We start from the raw sequence: 20053 nt of genomic DNA, 5'->3' as shown, positions 1-20053 counted from the left end.
GAGTGAAAAAAAGTCATTTTTTTTGAGCAACTGATTTTTTTAATGGAAAAATTTTGCACTTTTTACAGCTTTTAATTAAAAAAATTTCCTTCTTTGCACAACGATGATATTTTTCTTCTGTATCACAGTTGGTCAAGGTATCACTCAAAACTCTAGTTAAAGCTGTTGGTCATAAGTTCAATACCAGGGGACCGACTTAAGATCTGATACGTAATCACAGCAAGGTGCATATTAACCCATTTATGACTAAAAGTTGTCCCGTTTGCTTAGTGTGAAGCAATTCAGACGTATACCACGTCAAAAGATATAATAGACATGGCCAATGAAAGAGATATATCTAAGATAAGGCCTAGGCCATGCATTAATTGATGCTCTTTTTGGTCTACATATTTCTGTACAGTTATATAAAACTTCATTTATACATTTTTCAGAGATAAAGATGAAGAATATGACCATTGTAAGCAACATAACTCGGCCCATTATAAAGTAAAAGGTACTATTATCAAAAACATATTTTCCTAATGGCCCTATAGAGGAATTGTCCATACATCAGATACTTTATAGTCATTATTATGCACTGTTAGAATTTTCATTCTAAAATTATAGTAAAATAAACGGCAGCAGTCTGTCCATCCAAATAACCGTAAAGTTTACGGAAAAGAACATTTTTACCTTTACGGTTTTGAAACCGTTGATAACTAGTATGGTTTTAAAACCATGAATATAAAACCATTTACAACTAACATGGTTTGAAAACCGTAAAAAATTTAACGGGACATTGGAGCTATGCTTTTCGTTTGGTAATGGGCATTGGAGTTAGGCTGAGGTTTATCAAGAGGAAATATTGTGGTGTCAACTCTTGGATTTGAACTCCCGTCCTGTCGGTCATGAGATTGTCAGATTAACCCTCTCTGCTATAATATGTATTCAGCTACAACGAAACTAAGAAGCTTCATTAGGTGGGACTAGTTAGTGCTATAGAATTCTGGCTGTTAAATCGTATTAGGTGAAAAAAGTTAATCAACGGTTTTTCTCACCCTTAACAGTTTGAATATCATCTTATTTATGGTTAACTGTTTGCTTTGTTTTAATACAGTAAAATAACAATTAAACAAATTGTTATTTAAACATTTTTTCAGTGAAATTTCTAACAGTATGTCTATATTGATTTGCCTGATTCAGTCTATATTTTTGACTTCCATTTCGCCTAGATAAGACCAGCATTATATTTTACGAGCCTATCTGGGCCATCTGAGCAAAATCTAGACATCTTAGTTCCTTCATACCTATTCTTGTAAGAACTGTGTAATTTTATATCTTTATACGACCACGATAAAATTGCTGCTTCTGTAAGCTATAACCTGAGACGAAGAATATTTCAGTACACAAAATTCCTACAATGAGTGATCTAATCCTTCTGTTCACAGTTATTAGTGGAGACTGTACAGTTATTAGTGGAGAAGTTTAATTCCATGTAAATTATTTACATTTAAAAACTTGATAAAAATAATTCTACTTTAGTCATACACCCGGATATGAGGTGATTAAAGGTGACATGGGTTGGTATATGGTATAAGGGTTCTGATATACTATATAGTTACTCTATAGATTGTCGAAAGTTAGAACTCCGCTTCCATTCAAACTTGCTTGACTGATGAAACACATCATAGAAGTATTCAGTTTAAAAAGTTAAAAAATACTAATAATATAAATCATAAAATAAATAACATCATAACCGTGTACTACATATTTTAAAACACAGAATCTTATGAATTCTAGTAGTTTATAATTTTTATATAAATGCTTTACGAACGCAAATAAACTCATAGAGGTGCAATGTGCATCAAGAGAGAGAGTTAGAGTGTAAAGTCAAAAAGTGTAATTAAGAATTAAATAATTAAAATAATGATAAAAATATTAAGAAACTATGGTGCTTATGAGAATAATAATTTTAAACTTTCACAAATGCGAAACATGTATTGAAATAAACTCAATAGGTTTTGTAATTTAAAGGTAATCTTGTAGTAATGAAACTTTTTTTTAATTTACAAGAGATATAGATTTTTCACATATATAGATTTGGATGATTGAGATTTGACAAATATTTATTGCTTTTTCCTAGTATCTATTATGCATTGTTCCCTCCTTAATTTATTAATATAGCACAAAACGTCATTTCCCTATTAATATAAGACAAATTTCTATATATTTTCTCTTTACAGTTTCGTCCATTTTCGAACGAAACTTTCGAGGTTTTAGAATTTGTTTGACATTTGGAAAACATTAGTTTACGTCGAAATTTGTTTTTCCTTCGTATAAGCTTTAGTTTCCATAAAAATAAGGATAACGAACAAATATTATTTGAGTTAAAATTAACTATAGAAAAGTTTTATTGATACAATAAACGTTTCTTTGTCTTTTATTTTTGTCCATGCACGCATTTTGTATTAATTACTACGAAAGAAAAAATTAAATAAATTATTACTTTAAATGAAATTTTCCCCCGCAAATTATTAATTTTATGTGCCATGCACTTAAAAGAAAATATAGTTATACATATAATGAAACAAATCTAACAATTCATTTATAATATTCCAAAAAAGGCAACACTGTGAAAAAAAGCATGGTCAAGACTACTAGAATATGGTAAAATTGATCGTTTTTCTAGCTTAATGGGAACACCAAAAAGTTCAGTAGTTTTTACCGAAGCTCTTTAGTAATTATTTTGGTAAATATAACAATAAAATATTGTTTTATAATAAGGTAGTAAAATAATAAAATATTACTAATAAATGTAGTAAAATTTGGTATATTTATCATAAAAGTGCAATAACTATAGGAAAGTATTTTAGTTTTATTTAAGACGTAACGAACAAATTACTGAACTTATTACTGAACTATCCAGCTACTTGGCTGGATATTAAATTGTGTGATGCTCTACATTTCTTAAAAACAAATTATTTTAATACAAACATCGCAAATACAAAGGGTGTTATCTGATAAACTTTCCTAGTTAATAGATAATTTAAGTCAAAAATTTTCTTCACAATATTGTATTTTCAAGCAAAATATGTAAAAAAAGGAAACTGCAAAAATGACTGATTGTTTGCTGCATAGCGGAAAAAAATCATTTATATTTCTTGACAAAGTTTGCAACAGTTACAAGTTTTCAATGTAAGGATACACTTTCTAAATATTGTAATTTCATAGAACTGAAATTGAAATTTTATTGATTTATTTATAGAAATACGTGTATAATTCTAGAAAATTATTGTCTGAGTTGTATTAAAAGAAAGTTAAGTTTCAAAATATTTTAGGTGTATGTGGGATACCATTTGTGAAATAAGTAGTTAATTCGGTATATTTCAATGCAGCATGAAACATAAATTTGAACTAGTGTTACTTATTTTGAAATAATTTATCACACTTAAATATTCTTTCAGATTTATGGCAATTAACAAAAAATTGCAACAAATTGTTCCCAATAAAGAGAAAAAATGAAAAAAATTCAATACATTCAAGGTATTAAGTTACGCGAAAAGATCTTTTAAAAAAAAGAAAAAAAAACTAGTAATTTATAAATCAGTTTTTAAACATTTATTTCTACAAACACACAACGTCCGTCTAAATCATTATTATTCTAATTATAATTCTAAATATGGTTCAGCTACATTGTACATATTGCAGTTTTAAAATTTAAATATCGAAATTGAAAAATAATTTAATTCTGTTTCTCACTTCAAATTTAAAATAAATGATTTCAGAAGTAATATTTTTTAAAACAAAAGTGTATTGATCAATAACTTTTCTTTCACTATTCAATTAAACAATTCGAAAAGGATTTAAGTTATGACTCAGGAATCTATATTACACACTAATATTAAGTCATAGTATTAAATTTATCAAAAAATGATTGTATAAATATTGTTTATCGATAAATAATTGCATATATATATTGTTTATCGATAAATAATTGTAAATAGAATAAAACATCGCTAATTTTTCAATCCATTAATTTCAATTTTTTAAACATATGTTTTCATTATTTAGCCAATAAAATGTTAATGTAATGAAATTGATTTATGATTCTAAAATTAAATAAAACAGAGCGTTTGAATAACGAAGTTAGTAAATGAGATTAACAGAACAATTTATTTCTGTGGACGTTTTCATGAATTAAATTCATAAATGAGATTTTCAACTGTTTACCACATTTTTTAGAGTGGTAAATCAGCTCTTTTTCATTATACAATACTGGCGATATCTGATTTGTTAAACGAAATAAATAAATACAAAGGCAAGACTTTCATTGGCTTATAATCAGCTAGTATCCATTGGCTTATAACCATCGGGCTTTTGAAGTTGCTTATCATTTTACTCACATATATGAGGTAACGAAGCAACATATAGGTATTAAATTATATAAATGTAATATTTTATTAATCTTTACCGTCAGAACACATCATTTGATATCAAGTAAACTAGAAGTGGATTTTTATTTATACATGAATTTTAGAACATGTTTAAAAATGATAGTGGTTAGATTACAAGCAACAATTTGAAATGGACGACGAATTCACAAAATTATGTAAGTTAGTGAGTTAAAGTAAAAAATATAAAAGCGAGTAATAGGTTATTATATTTGCTTAAAAAGACTTTGACATGCGTTGAAAAACCTCGATTGGGTTTCAAAGTTAAGTTAGGAGATTGAAATTTGATTGATTTAGATTAAGTTTCAATTGAACAATTGATAAATGTTTATGAGAAAAACAAAAATATATATTTATTAAAAAATAATAAATTATGGTTTAATTAAATAAATATTTAAAACAAAAAAAAGAATATTATTTAAATGTTTAGTTAAATCTGTGATATTTAGGAGAATTGTGAAGATCGTTTCAATTCAATATTTTTATGAGTTTTATAGTTGTGAAAACATTTTTACTAAAAATAAGGTGTGCAAAGTCAAATATCTATGAAAATGTTTTCTAAAACATACTTTCATATTTTAAACAATTGTTTATGAAGTCTCTGACGGATCTGTATCTATTAAATACAATTAAATATGCACATAATAAAAATGTACCCACATGAAAGAAAAACCATGTTATTAAATCACAAGTTTTAGGGTTGAAATCATCACACAATTGTAATAATATTTAAGTTTTTCAAAATGGCACTTGGTATGAGTAAGATATGATAATGAATAGTAAAGAACTTAAAGGAGGAATATATCACGTGACGCAATGCAAACAAAATTAGAGAATCAGCTTTAGTATGTATAGAAACATCAGGAGGTTGCATGATAGTCCCCAAAATGACTGAAGAGTTTAAAAAATCAGTTAAAAAAAAGACAGAAATGTGGGGTTTGATGTACTCTGCTTAGGATTTATTCTTAGTTACAGATTTCGTCAATTAATAGCGTTACTGGGAAAACCATAAAAACAATATTTTTGGGTGCGTATTAGGCTCCTTCAACAGAGACATTTGTTCTTTAGTTTTTCCTTAGTTAGTGGCAAGTAGCTGCTGCAAATGGTGGTTATTTAGAAAACAAAACGCTATTTTAGCAGCTCCACCTGGTGACTAACTTTGTAACTAATTGTGAAATTATTGAAGAAAACATTTTCTTCTTAAGCATAAGGCAATAAAACTTTCATTTTTGTCTTTCTTTTTTCATTTTTAGACATTTGGTACATAAAAACAGCTTCCCTCATTAAAAATGGCTTTCACAGTAAACTTAGCCAAATAAATTATTAATTAGAGTTTTCAATAGGGAAGATTTCCATATTATCGGTACTGCTCCAAAATGTTGCAAAAAATCTGCCATGGGCACATGAGATCAAAAGACATCAATTAAGGGGAAAAAAACTTGCAGTGAGTTAACTCGCAGTCACAGCATTGTTTATTTTAAAAAAATTTTTGCAACACTTTGACACCTCATCAAGCAATTGTAGTTGACATGAACAGATACCGGTATGGAAATACTCCTTACACAACATGTTTTTTAACTCGAAAATTTGAATATTTTAAATTTCACTTAACATGTTCTTCCACACCTTCACTTAACATGTCTTTCAACTGTTTAATAAAATAGTAAGCTTGAATTAGGTTTTAGCATGTGTCAAAGTAAAAGAAGATCTTACCTTAATGTTATGGACTTCCCCGTCTGAATGGTTGCCTTCAGAGGATGATGACTTCTCGGGGGTAGTGTGAGCACCAGTGTGACGCTGCTCCTGCACAGATGCCAAGCTGGCGGGACGGAAAACACAAAAAAGAACAAAAAAATAACCAGCTGCAAAACTAAGCAGAAAAGAAAACTGAAAAAAGTACTTTTGTTTGAACATAACAGCTGGTTTGTGTCCCTGGCATCGTGTTCAAACGTCAGTGTGATGGCGGCTCGCAGTGGCCAGGCTGCCAAAAGGGAAAAGAAAAAAGAAAAGAACAACCCATTGGCAAAAAAGAGGAGAATCCATCCTAGCACTAAAATCGCTAGTTTTTACAATTTTTACATGCCATAAATGATACAGTGCAATCGCTAAATGTTTGTCTTTTTTCAAAAAAAAATTAAGAAAAATTAATTAGCTTGAAAAATTTAGCAAAAGAACAAACAGCAAGATACACAGTTCTGAACTTTAGCATGAGAAATTAAAAAGCACACATGTTTAAAAATGTAAAAATAATTAATGTGTGGGCTAAAAAAAGAATAAAACACCTTAAGAAAACTAAATTTAAGGAAACTAAAAATAAAACTGTCACATAAAAACATAAGCTTAGAAGCAGTTTTTGTCCCATCTGTAGGATAGTTATAATTCTCAGAAACAGAAAGTTTTTTGAATTAATGAATGATATGTTGGCGGCTATGTATTGGGCAATACAGTTACAGTTAAAAGAACGATTAAGTGTTTAAATAAAAGATTCTATTTTTAAAAGCAAAAATATCGCATTTTAATCATTCCATGAAATAAATTTCAAATTTTTCTTATTTTTCAAAAAAAAATAAATTAAGAAACAATTTATAATTATAGTTATTTTTCAACGTTTATTAAAGCTTATCTATTTAAACTCGTTATTAACTACCATTTTAATTAAACTTTAAAAAATTTCTATCTGTCTTTTTTTTAAAATCGTATCTCCTATTTCTTTCTTAACAAATGTCTTAACGAATGGAACTAGTTCTGTTACAAATATCAGAGAAAGAGTAACAGAAGGAAAAATTGCCTCGACAAGTTTAAAAAAAACAAACAATATTTTTAGTGTACAATCTCAATTTTTACTTAAGCATGCTACAAATATCTATACATGTGGGGTACATCAAAAATATTTTTATAAAAATGGATCCAAAAATTTAGAGTTTTGTAATCAACATTCGGTCTAACATATGTTAGAGGAATTATTCCAAGGTACGATATTTGAAAGTATATTTTTCCTAAGCTAATAGAAAATAGTACCGATTTTTGAAATAAAGAAGAAGACTATAGAAATAGTACAAATTTTCTAAAAATAAATGCTTGATGTGTTTTGAACGATGGATAAGTAAAATTTAACTAACATGCAACATTAATTTCCAAATAACTAGTTGTATGCTATTGTGCTGCAACACTTCGTATGATTCTATAAGCAATATAGAACTTAATGGAGTGTTAGGTGAAAATACCAGGACGAAAATTATAAGTAATAAGCTAACGAAAACAAAAAAGAACAAAAGCAGGAAAAGTTGCAAATGATAAAAAGAAAACACACATAAAAGCTCAATATTTTTAAAGTATAATACTGTTGTATGACCCCAAGTGTAAAGTTGTTTAATTTTAAATAAAAATATGTAATTAAAATGATAAATAAAATAATTTAAATTAAGTTAAAAGTGAGCCATCACACTAGTATTTGTACAATTGGCAAAATAAAAAAATATGAATCAACCATAATAACTTTTGATCTAAAAAAAGGATTTTCACGTACCAAGACATTATCCTTAGAGTTCGGCAGTCACAACTTAAATATCTTTATTAGTGTACATAATATAAAAAACAGAAACAGACATCAAAAATGACTATCATAATAAACATACTTTTTCTTTAATAGTTAAGGATTTTTGTTTCTTAAAAATTGAGGCAGCCGTAATTTAGACAATAATTCAATAGATAATAATTTTTGCTATTTAATTTAGCTATCATAGAAAAATATTGAACTGAAAAGCATAATAATTGTAGCATTGTATAATTTTAAATCATCAAATCTCACAACTGGAATGAAACTGGGTAATTTTGCAGAAATAAATTTCAAAAATAAAATAGTTTTTTCAGTTTTTACATTTGCTGGTAAAATTTGAGTGGATTTGATTAGATTTTGAATTTTAGCATTTACAATAACAAAGTTTCGTATGATGTAAACTTCAAAACTGGTTCACAAGATGATATGATCCTGCATCATAAGATATAAATGTTCAATTTCTGAAAACAATTTTTTTCAAGATCATTAAATTAAATTATAAAAAAAAATATACGATTATTATAAACTAATTTTCCTGTAAATAAGTTCTACAATTATGCACAAAAAGCTTTAATTTGCTTTAATAGTTCTCGAAATTAAAAATGACGAACACACATATCTCAACATACACTGTAAAAAAGGATTTTTTAAAATTGATCAAAAATGTGTCAAAATAGCTTCAAAACAAATACAAATTTGAAAAACTCATGTATTCAGAATCAGTTCAGTCCAAACGGCCACTTAATAAAGCTTCCTAACTTTCCCTGGACTAAAATGTACACACTTTTCCATGATGGTTAGAGCATTCAACTATGAACGGAGGTTTTTGATTTGAATCCTGTCATCAGCCAATAAACATCTCTCTCACAAATGTTTGCATGCATTTTGTTTAAAAATGAATATATACTGTTTTAAATTTGAGTATGTCACTGTACTCAATAATGAACACATGAGGTTTTTATATTTCATTTTTTTTCAGAGCTATTTTGACACTTTTAATACTCTATTTTGAGAAACTCTTTTTTATAGATTAGCTTGATACTCAAGTTTTCGGTTTCTCTTGATTGAACTTACTCGAAATCTCACTAGACAAATCTGTCAAAAAAGTTTGCTTATTTTATGTGTGATTTTGTCACTTAAACTACCATCTGCACTATCTAATTGTCATATTTGTGTCATGCTTTTCAAATTATTAAGATAGTCTCTTAGTAAGTGAATATCCGTTCATTGTATCAAACGTTAATAAGGGTGATTCATTTTTTATTTTGCTCACTGTGCTTTGATAATAAAATCAAACAAACTAATCATAATTATTAAGCACATTGTAAAATAGTAACTCCTTCAAGCTTTTACACATTACACATAACATTAAAGAATGTATAAAATTTTATTTTAATTATTTTTATATTCACAGAGACCAAAAAATTAGCACTTAGTTTTGAATATCTTCGTTTAATAGATTTTTTTAAACAGCAGCTTTTATTTAGAACTTTTTGCACAGAATATATGAAAAACATCAAATCTACCAATTTAATTTACATAACTAAAATATATGTAACAAGTTTTTTAAAAAATAATAATTTAGGAGCATTGATTATATGCCATTAAAATAAACAATGCAAAATAAGCAAGTTTGAAGGAGCTAAGATTCAAAAATGTAAATAAGTAACTATTCGTGCCATTTAAGAATTAATTTTATTTGTTAGAAGTTATTTACTGAACTTAATCCATTCATTACAACGTTTAACAATGACAACATTACTAGATTTCTTTAATTTTCTCTTATTTTTTTTTCATTAAAAGAAAGAGAGCTGTGCAGAAAAAATAAAATTTTCGAAAGCAATTTTGAAACGTTGATGACAAGTGGATTAAGTTATCAACATTCTTTTTTAATATTCTTCAAACTTGATTAGAACTCTTAAAAACAAATAACTTCAAAATTTTACAACTAACTAAATGTAAAATATTATGTATAGAAGTTTCAATATTTTTAAAAATGCTATAAACATCTGAATAAGCAATACAAATTACAATTGCAGCTGTAGAAATAAAGCAGAAAAATTGATATAAAATACATTTTAAGAGAAAACAACGATGTGAAGGCATGATACTAAACACAAAATGAGACTACTTAATTTTATTACGGTAGAAATCCTCGCTCTTAAGGTACATTTTTCAATTTAGGTATACACTTTACAAGTGACAAATTAAATTTTAAGAAAAGAGAAAACCGATGCTATAGTAATCTGTTAAATTGCTAGAGAGGAAAGCGGTATAAAAAACATCAAAACCACTTTGATAGCTTATTAAAACTATGAGGAGTTTCTATTACCTTTTAGATCCTGTCTTTTTCCTCTTATAACCAATAGGATTTGAGGTTATTAGTTTTCTGTTACTCAATAGTTAAATTTTCTTCACTTAAATATTAACTAATGTGTTGACATGCTTTATTGACTTAATTTTTAGCCGTTTTTCCTAAAACATACCTTAGAGGTGAAACCTTGGGTATGTTTAATGTGCTGAATAGTTTTAAATCAGGCCATACTTAAAATGCATTTATGTCAATATTTTATTTTTGAAATTATCACATCATTGTTTTCCCTTTAATTCAGAATAAATTAGTATAATTATTACAGATTAACAGGGCATATTAAAACGTAACATATTATACAAACTAAAAACTAAAGAATTTATAGGGAAATAGAATACTGTTAAAAAAAACAGTTTATTTCAAAAAATCCCATTTAATTAGCAGACTTTTTGTCAAATGTTTTGCTTTCGTGATACTGTGTAAAACTTTTTCAAAATTTTTAGAATTTGTAAAATTACGGTTCTGTTTATAAATACTATGTGAAAAAACTACCAATGGTATACCTAGACGTTTTGTGAAGTTGTGAAAAATTTACTCATTATTTTATGAATCTATAAAATTACGGTCCTGTTTACAAATTTGTGAAAAAACAACCATTGGTATATATACCTAGAATTTTTGTGAAAGTTTGAAAAATTTACTCATTATTTTATGAATCTATAATAATAGTAAAATGAAGTTCTTTCAGTCAGGGTTTAATTTTTATAAATATTTGAAAGCAAGGTCCAGACTTGGTCAAAAAAATATAAAAATCATGTATTTTTCAGGAGTTTAATTTTAAAATTAAGATTAAAAACGTCATAGATTTTTCAAAAGAAGGGTTTTATGAAACGTCTGCTTTCTAAGTAAAATATCGGTGAAGGGACATTTTTTACCAAAGGTCCATTAACAGACCCGAATTTCTCAAAAATGACCCCTGATAAAAATGTAGTTTTTACTGACCACATGACAATAAATAAGCAATCAAGTGTGATTATATTCCCGTTAGTCTTATATTTAATCTTTAATTATGATAAGTATACTGAAAACATAGAAGCTTGAGAGATTTCCTTCCATAATGAAATAGATAATAAATTAAAACACATAATTTAAAATTTAGAAATAACTAAAACTTCTAAAAGATATGCTTTTCTGGCAATTGAAACAAAAGTTGGAAGAAATATTATTTTAAAATATTGATTGAATAATATGTTACGTTTTAAATGAGAAATATATAATTGATAAATGGTATTATATTGGAAGTTACTTACAATTCAACTTAGACATTATTAATCAGTTCATAAAATTATTATCGCATGATTATCAATGCATCAACGAAGATAATATTACAGTCGATTTTAGTAAATAAAATGTCATTAAAATTTATATTTAAAAGCGTATTTTTTATCATATAACTGCTTAATATTTAAGTTTTATAATATATTGTATCAAAAAAAGTATTTTGTCTATTTATTTCTAGTTTATTTATTATAAATGAAAATATAATTTTGGTTATGGAATATTATTCATCGATGTTTTACGAATTCAAATAAAAAACGTATTTAAACAAAATTTTGCATTGCATTCTTAAATTTTTATAGCATTTAAACATCAGAACTCCAATATTGTTGGCTACACTGTGAAAGTGAGACGTTTATACAACATTCTGTAGCTTATAAAATCTCAAAAAAGAAAAAAGGAAGGAATCAAATTCCCTAAATTATTATTAAAAAATTAATTCTAAGTTAAAAACCATTTAACTTTTTGTTGCACAAAATGTGGAAAATTAAGCTTTTATTTTAATAAAAATATTTTATCAATGAATATTAGACAAGCAAATGCGTAGTAAACTTATTGAGAAATAAATAGAATGCATATTAAGAATTAAAATCGCACACAAGTTTCTTAAAAATACAATAGTTTGCGGAAACAATCATGAAGCTGAGATTATTAATTAAAAAAAAAAGAATTCAAATATTTATATTTAAGAGTTTAAAAAGCCATAAAGCCGTCAGTTTAAAAAAAGTGATATTTTTTTAGGATGGAAAAGACATGATATTTTGAAAAAAGCAGCGGCAAGTGGAAGAAATTTCTTCCTTTAACAAATGTTTTTTAAATTTCGATATTTTAAAGTTTGCATTTCTGATTAATAATATCTGTTTACTGGTAAAGAAAGACAATAAATTAAGATTAATATATTTACCGCTTTAATGTAACTAAAGTCCCCGTAAGCTTTTTACAGCGGCGCAAAGCATTTTCTAGTCTATCAGGTTCATCTTTAAGGAATCTGAAACAGTATACAGGTAAACATCACTTCAAAAACAGTAAATATAAATAATTGTTAGTATAAAAAATATACATATTTTCTATAGAAAAATGTCTTTGGTAAATAAATATGTATATGTAAATATGTATTTGGTATCAAATTGCACTAAAGACATCGCAAAGTGGTAACATAAGTATAAAATATATATGAAATATTTTCAAAAAAGGTAGTACTAATATGTATTCAAATATTATCTAAAAAGCTATGTTGTCCTAATAAAGTTTTTAAATTAGAAAGATTCTAAGTAATTGACGAACAATAACAAATAATAACGTTATTTTCACATAAAAAGCTGAATGTATCTTGAATTTTAATCTTTGAAATATTTTAATCATTGAAATCTGTTTATTTCAATACATCAAAAATACAAATAATTTAAACTTTTTACAGACTTAAAAGCGACTGAAATAACTTGCTCATAATGTAATATAAATAAAAGTTAGCATGTGAAATGTGAACAATATTTATTTTTTACAATACATTGATATATTACCAATCCCTAGTCACTAGCAAATCCACAAGACACGGTACCTGTATTTATCAAAAGAAGAATTACTTCCTTAGCAAAAAGAAATTAATAAATATTTGTTCCTAAATCTTTAGAGAACTTTCATAAAATTAAGTATTTTTTAATAACAATAATTAAAAAAAAAAATGAAAATTATTTTTCGATAATAATTAAAAATGAAAATATTAATAATACGTGCAGCGTTAAATAGTCAAAGCATGAATACAGAATTAAATTATACACTTCATAAAAAAATTTTCGTAATTAAAAAAATAAATATAGTAATTTTATAAAATAAATTACTTTTCTTCTCTAACTACCACTTCCATTTCAGCTGCCATTACTGACTTCAAGCTATCTTGCAAATTAGGGAATCGTGCTAAAAAAGAGAGAAGTACTTTAGAATCACAATCAAAAAGATTATTAATATAAAAACAGAGTTGAGGTGAATGTCATCAAAATAAAAAATAAATACATGGTGTTCTGTAAATGCTACTTCTAACTCCTTCCTCATCCTTAATTCTATTCTCCCTTCACTGACCACAGTATCATAAACTGCTGTTTGTAGAAAATGCAACACCATGAAGGAATCATCTGAATCAAATGAAATTCGCAGCAAATGTCAATTATAGGATATTATGCAAATTAATAAAGTTTCAGAGCCATCGCGCGTGCGTGGCGCGCGCAGCGCCCTCTGAATTGATGCTGAAAGCGTATAAATAAAGTGCTGTAGCGGGACGTTGAAAATAGTCTATGATTATTTGTTAGTGGCAAACGTTTAGTGAGACCTGAGTATGCCTCCACGACGGAAGAATAAGAAATTCAAGCAACTTACGGAGTTTGAACGAGGGAGGATAATCGGCCTTCGAGAAGGAGGATTTTCCTATCGCGCAATAGCAGCTCGTATGCAGCGGAACAGTTCCACAGTGATGCGAGTTTGGAAGCAGTGGACCGACGAGCACCGAACAACTCGAAAAACAGGCACTGGACGACAGAAGGTGACGTCAGAGCGCGATGATCGACACCTGCTCCGCATGGCGGTGAATGATCGCACAGCTTCCTCCAGGCAGCTGGCAGCACATTGGTCTACTGCTACAGGTGTACAATTGTCGGCTTCGTCAATTCGTCGTCGTCTGCTGCGCCGTGGATTGCGTGCAAGGGTGCCATTATACAGGATTCCCCTCACGGCGGATCATCGACGGCTGCGTCGGCAGTGGGCTCTTGAGCACAGAGACTGGCGAGCTGATTGGCACCAAGTTGTCTTTTCAGATGAATCACGCTTCAATTTGTGGACCCATGATGGCCGTGTTCGTGTTAGACGTTATGCCGGTCAACGCTGCCTTCCTGAGTGTATTATTGAACGACATAGTGGTCGAACACCCGGAGTTATGGTCTGGGGTGCGATTTCGTATCATGGACGATCCAATTTGATACGAATTGAGGGTAATCTCAATAGCAACAGATACGTCCGTGAAGTGCTACAGCCCGAAGTCGTTCCTTTCCTTCAAGGCATCCCTGGAGCTGTCTTTCAGCAGGATAATGCACGCCCACATGTTGCGCGGACTGTTAGAGACTTCTGTTCAGCACAACGCATGCAACTTCTTCCTTGGCCTGCTTATTCGCCGGATATGTCGCCTATTGAGCACGTGTGGGATATGGTTGGTCGGCGTCTCACTCGTGATCCGCGTCCTGCAGTTTCCAAAGACGAACTTTGGTTGCGCATACAAGCGATATGGAATTCTCTTCCTCAAGCAGATATTCAACATCTGTTTGACTCCATGCCACGTCGTATAGCAGCACTTATTGCAGCGCGTGGTGGCTGCACCAAATACTGATTTCGGACGCTTAATTTGTTTCTTTTGTTTTGAAAATTTCATCATTTATTTGTATCAGTACAAGTCGTTTCTGCATTAAATTTCATTTGATTCTGATGATTCTTTCATGGTGTTGCATTTTCTACAAACAGCAGTTTATATATGAGAAGAGTCACCAGCAGCCCGTGATCACGTGAACAATTTGGAATGGTTTATTTCATTTTTTAAACAACATTAGATGGCCCCTTAAGTGCCTTTTTAATTCCGAATAATGTCTCAAAAAAGTTAGATCTTCAATATGCACTTAAAAATTCGGATGTTTTTTTCTTTTAAATTTTTTATTTGGCGTATTTAAACATGTAAACAACTGCACGCATTCTACTTTCAAGAGGATTGGGCAGGTATTTGGTTTTATTTTGATGAAGTGGATAAAAGATCGAATTCTTATTATATGTAGACTGTTGCAGTTTGGGGGTTTTGCTAAATAATGTTTTAGGGTCCCGCAGTGGACTGATCTTTAAGACACGGTTCCCAGTAGATCACCGAAGTCAAGCATCACTGGCTGCGGTCAGTGTGCGGGTGGGTGACAACTTGGATCATCAGTCTGCGTAGGGACCACGGGTGTGCGGTATTGGTCCTTGTTAAACTGTTCTACCGTAAAGTTCTCGACTTCGCGGGCAGGTCGTCGGGCTACCGAAGCGGGGATGCCCTCCCCTCTGCAGAGGATCAAAATTGTGATGGCACGACTTCGGATCATCCTCAGGGATGTTTCCCAGACCGTCGCCAATAGCCTATTGTGCAGCTCTAGTGCGACGTAAATGAACTACTACAACAACAAATGTTTTGGGCCAGTTTTGAAATTGGTTTTTAAAATATCACGGACATTTTATTACAGTATATTCAGGTACTATCAAAAAGAGAATTTCAGCGTATTTAATTGCAGTACTAATTTTATATGAGTTTTAAAATGAAATTAGGATTAACGTGGAATATCCTGTGACTGTGAATACTCGCTTAAAGTCCAGGTCTGGGGAAGCTTTCTCCTCCACTAGTCTTGAAGAGGTTAATGCATATTTTTAAAATTGTTGTCAAAAACGAATAAAAAAATTTGCATAACCGGAGTTTCAGAAACGCTAACACTAGTGAAGAAGGTTGGATAAAAAATTTTAGAGCCAGTTTGATGGAATAATGAAACTTCGATGTAAACTTTTCATTTATCAATAAAACATGTTTTTATGCATTCAGTCCCGCCTTTCATAGTAGCGATTCGTTTTGTTTCAGTTGCGATCATTTATACGTGGTAGGATTCGGGTAGAATTCTAAAAATGATTATTAAGGGTGGTCATTACAATTAAATTAAAATATGCTTCGTTTTTTGGTGCTAAATTGAGTTGCAAAAACTGTTGCATTCATTTATCATGTATTTTTTAAAAAATACATTTATATTCATCAAATAATTAGCATATTAGTCCCAAAGAAATATTTATTACCAATTTTCAGAAGTTCAGTATGCAAAATAAAAAACGGACTACCCTGAATAACTTTTGATCTAATGATCGAATTTTCAAGTACTAGGACTCAATTTTAATAGTTTGAGGGAATGACCTCAAATATGTTATAAGCATGGCTGAAAGCCCTTATATAGCAGGACGGAAAAGAGTAAAATCTGGTACGGAAGATATTTAATTCTAACATTTTTTTCAAGAAAAATAAAATATCTGTAATTATCAAGATTTCTTTTATAATGTTAGCATTTATATAAAACTGCTTCTTTTCCAAGAAAAAGTAGATATTGCTGGTCAGTTTGAAAAAAAGAATAAGTAAACTCCTCCCAAAAACTAGCTACAACTGAAATGGTTTTACTGCCAGTTACTTCTCTTTTCCGTCTCGCTTTCAGCCCTGGTCATAAGTGTAGACGATATTTTAAGTTAAGAAATCAAACGCAAAAACGTTCTTTCTCTGAATAAGCATACCTTTATTTCGATGAATTTCTCACCCAAAAATATATGGGGTAATCTAGGAAAATATTATTCCAATAATTTGATCATGAGAGCTGTCCAAAGTTTAAACTCTTTAATGTTTATTTTACCTTTTAGCGTATTTCACTATATCTCGAAAACTTTTTAAGCGAATTAAAAAACTTTTGCACACATTTATAAAATTCCTTTATCCAAAGATAATTCCATAAATAAAAACAACTTTTAGCAAACCTTAAATATATTTTATTATTTAATAAAATTTTAAATTGTAAAGTATATAGTTTTTTTTTTCATAACTTTAAAGAATGTAATCATAACATTAAAATGTGATTTTTATTTAGATTAAGGATAAAAAGTGATTACCTTTTAAGTCAGCAACGGTTTTACTAGCTCTACTTAATATAAGTGCCATTCCTTCTACATCACACATGTTGACTCGACACTTCCTATTGATTACGTTACTGCGAAGTTCTTCAACATGAGTTTCTAATTCACTGCATTTATAAAAGAAAACAAATTCATGAATAATCCATTAAATCGAACAAATAACTGATAAAATATAATGCATGATAATTTTTTTTATAAAAAAAGAAATATTTAATTTTTTTAAAAAAAAAAACTAAATTTTAGGCAATGCTTAACTTATAACTTTTATAAAAATGACTCTAAACCCAACTCGGAATGAGGCTCTAGGTTCGAATCCTGACAATAAGAATTTATCATTGGACCATATGCCAATACATCTGAATTTAAGGTAATTTATACGTCTGAATTAAGGTATTTAGCGAATGCAATTACACATGCTAAAACCATATTTAAAATGTGATATTATATTAATGCAAACTGAATTCTGGACCTATTATTATCAAAAAACGCTTATTTTATATTTTTCACAGTTCCTCGAAAGCTGAATTGAATTCTGAAACATCACTCGCGTTTAATAATCATAAGCAGTAGTGAAGCATTTGCTATACTTATGTTTTTTAGATAACTTGAATTTTACTTTTAGATCTCAAAACGTTAGCTTTATCATAGTATTACAGTTATATATTTGTAAAGGTATGCATTAATTTCATTTGAACAGAAAAAAAAGTTTTCATTTTAAAAACTAGTATAAGGACATACTCATTTAGAGTACTGTCATCTAAAAAAAACCATATAAGGACTTACTCATATATACTAGCATAATCCTAAAAGACTAGTTCTAGGACTTATTCATCTTGGCTAGGATCATATTTAAAGATTATATAAGGACTTACTGATCTATACGAGTATCTTAAAAGAATAGTATAAGGTCTTACTTATCTAGAGTAGAATCATCTTAAAAGATTAGTAAAAGAATTTACTCCTCTAGATTAATATAATATAATCTTAAAAGACTAGTATAAAGACATGTTAATCTTATAAGACTAGTATCATCTTTACTCCAACCTTCTCGCTTCCATCATAAGGATGGGATGAAGTTCCGCCCTCTATTTCTCGTGCTCAGGGTATTTCTGGGCTGGGGTGTATCATAAACATATTTCATGTTAATTAATGTACGTTCTTTTAAAAATATTTTATTAAAAGAAAACAGCTAAAAAAATTGAATCCCTTGAAAAATTGCTCGAAAACTAAATATTTGACTAATAGACTATTGATGTTAGTTTTTTGAAGTCGATATATCATCGTCTTATTTTAGCATCTTACAAAAATATAAATATTAAATTTTATATAATCACTATTATTATGATCTAATTAAGATATCTTTGTTTCATTTTAAAAAAGAAATTTTGAAAATTATCACGCTTATATTTTTCAGTTTACGATTCGAACTATTAATTATAGAATAGTTGTAGCGTAGCTACCACTACAATTATTCAATTCCAATTCAAAAGTATATAAGACATATTAACTCGATTCTATCTGTAGGTACTTTTAGATAGATGACGGTTGACATTGTCGGCAGCCTAGCCTCTACATTTGGGACTTTTGGACGAGATCTGAACACGCCTACTCTGTCCTCCTCGCTCTGTTGCCACTCAGTCTCGATCACACACAACGGGGCCTGTATACACTTGACAGTTAATATCAACATAGGAGAGACTACGCACGTGATTTTAATACAACTCTTATAGACAGGGCTCAAAAGTTTAGTGATCTTAATGTCTCTCTCCCGGCGTCTCACAAAACAGCAATGAATCAATTAGTGATATCCATTCATCGAATTCTATCCCAGATAAAATTCTCGTCGAGGAGCATTGTAGTGTAGCTACCACTACAGTTATTCCATTCTAATTCACTAATACACATGACATGTTAACTCAATTCTATTTGGAGGTACCCTTATATAGATGATGGTTGCCAATGTCGGCATCCTAGCCCCATATAGTACTAATTTACGTTTAACTATACACAGTTAAAAATAAAGAAGATAATTGTCAACTAAAACACTCAATTTTAAGCAAAACATTTTGTTTTTGTTAAAAGTGAATGAAACGTACGTGAGGTCTTTTTCTAGTTTAGTTACATCTTGTCTGTAGAGATCCTCTTCTCGAGATACTCTCAATCTTTCTGCACAAACCTGGTCTTCTCCAGATTGAGCGTGTGCTAACATAGACTGAAACACAGAATGAATAACTTAAGGCATAGAAGACCAACCAGTGATATAAAACAAATACAGATTTAAATTTAGAATAACTAGTCTAATTTAAAGATTAAACACGAAGAGAATTTCTAAGATTTAAGTAAAGACTAAGTAAAGAGTGTATATGCCCGAAAATTCAAATTTTGTATGAATTAAGGACATGCATTCTAGACAAATTGTGTGGCGTTGCATCTCATTTATGCGGTCTTGAACGCGTTGTGGTAACTATATATACAGCTAGAAATTGTTAATTCGTTTTCCCTCGTGCATTTCTTCCAACAGTCGACCTAGAAAATCTTAGTTCCCTTATGCTTTCAGAAATTAAATGGCTCATGCGTCGAGTGAATACAATTTTGTCCATATTTAAAGACGCCTAAATCCGAAATTATACCTATAATGTTGTAATTAAAACGACTGATTGACAAACACAGTATTTTCACGGATGCATAAAGGAGTGCATGCCA

At 29.3% G+C, this 20053-nt stretch overlaps 1 protein-coding gene across 14 annotated transcripts in view; it reads right to left on the bottom strand.

Moving 5' to 3' along the window:
* LOC107447376 (coiled-coil domain-containing protein AGAP005037) overlaps nucleotides 1-20053 on the bottom strand; it is a 759443-nt gene that overhangs the window by 12498 nt on the left and 726892 nt on the right. For all 14 annotated transcript variants that reach the window (XM_071184692.2, XM_071184693.2, XM_071184694.2 and 11 more), the window contains 5 exons: nucleotides 19447-19562; nucleotides 17327-17457; nucleotides 13474-13549; nucleotides 12540-12623; nucleotides 6144-6249 (listed from right to left, as the gene is read on the bottom strand). In XM_071184692.2, the coding sequence (XP_071040793.1) occupies nucleotides 6144-6249; nucleotides 12540-12623; nucleotides 13474-13549; nucleotides 17327-17457; nucleotides 19447-19562 (513 nt within the window). The remainder of the gene's footprint in view (nucleotides 1-6143; nucleotides 6250-12539; nucleotides 12624-13473; nucleotides 13550-17326; nucleotides 17458-19446; nucleotides 19563-20053) is intronic.

The sequence above is a fragment of the Parasteatoda tepidariorum genome, chromosome 10 (assembly GCF_982258835.1).
Source record: "Parasteatoda tepidariorum strain Cologne lab strain chromosome 10, Ptep-v5.0, whole genome shotgun sequence".
Taxonomy (NCBI): domain Eukaryota; kingdom Metazoa; phylum Arthropoda; class Arachnida; order Araneae; family Theridiidae; genus Parasteatoda; species Parasteatoda tepidariorum.
This window is presented reverse-complemented; position numbering and strand designations above follow the sequence as displayed.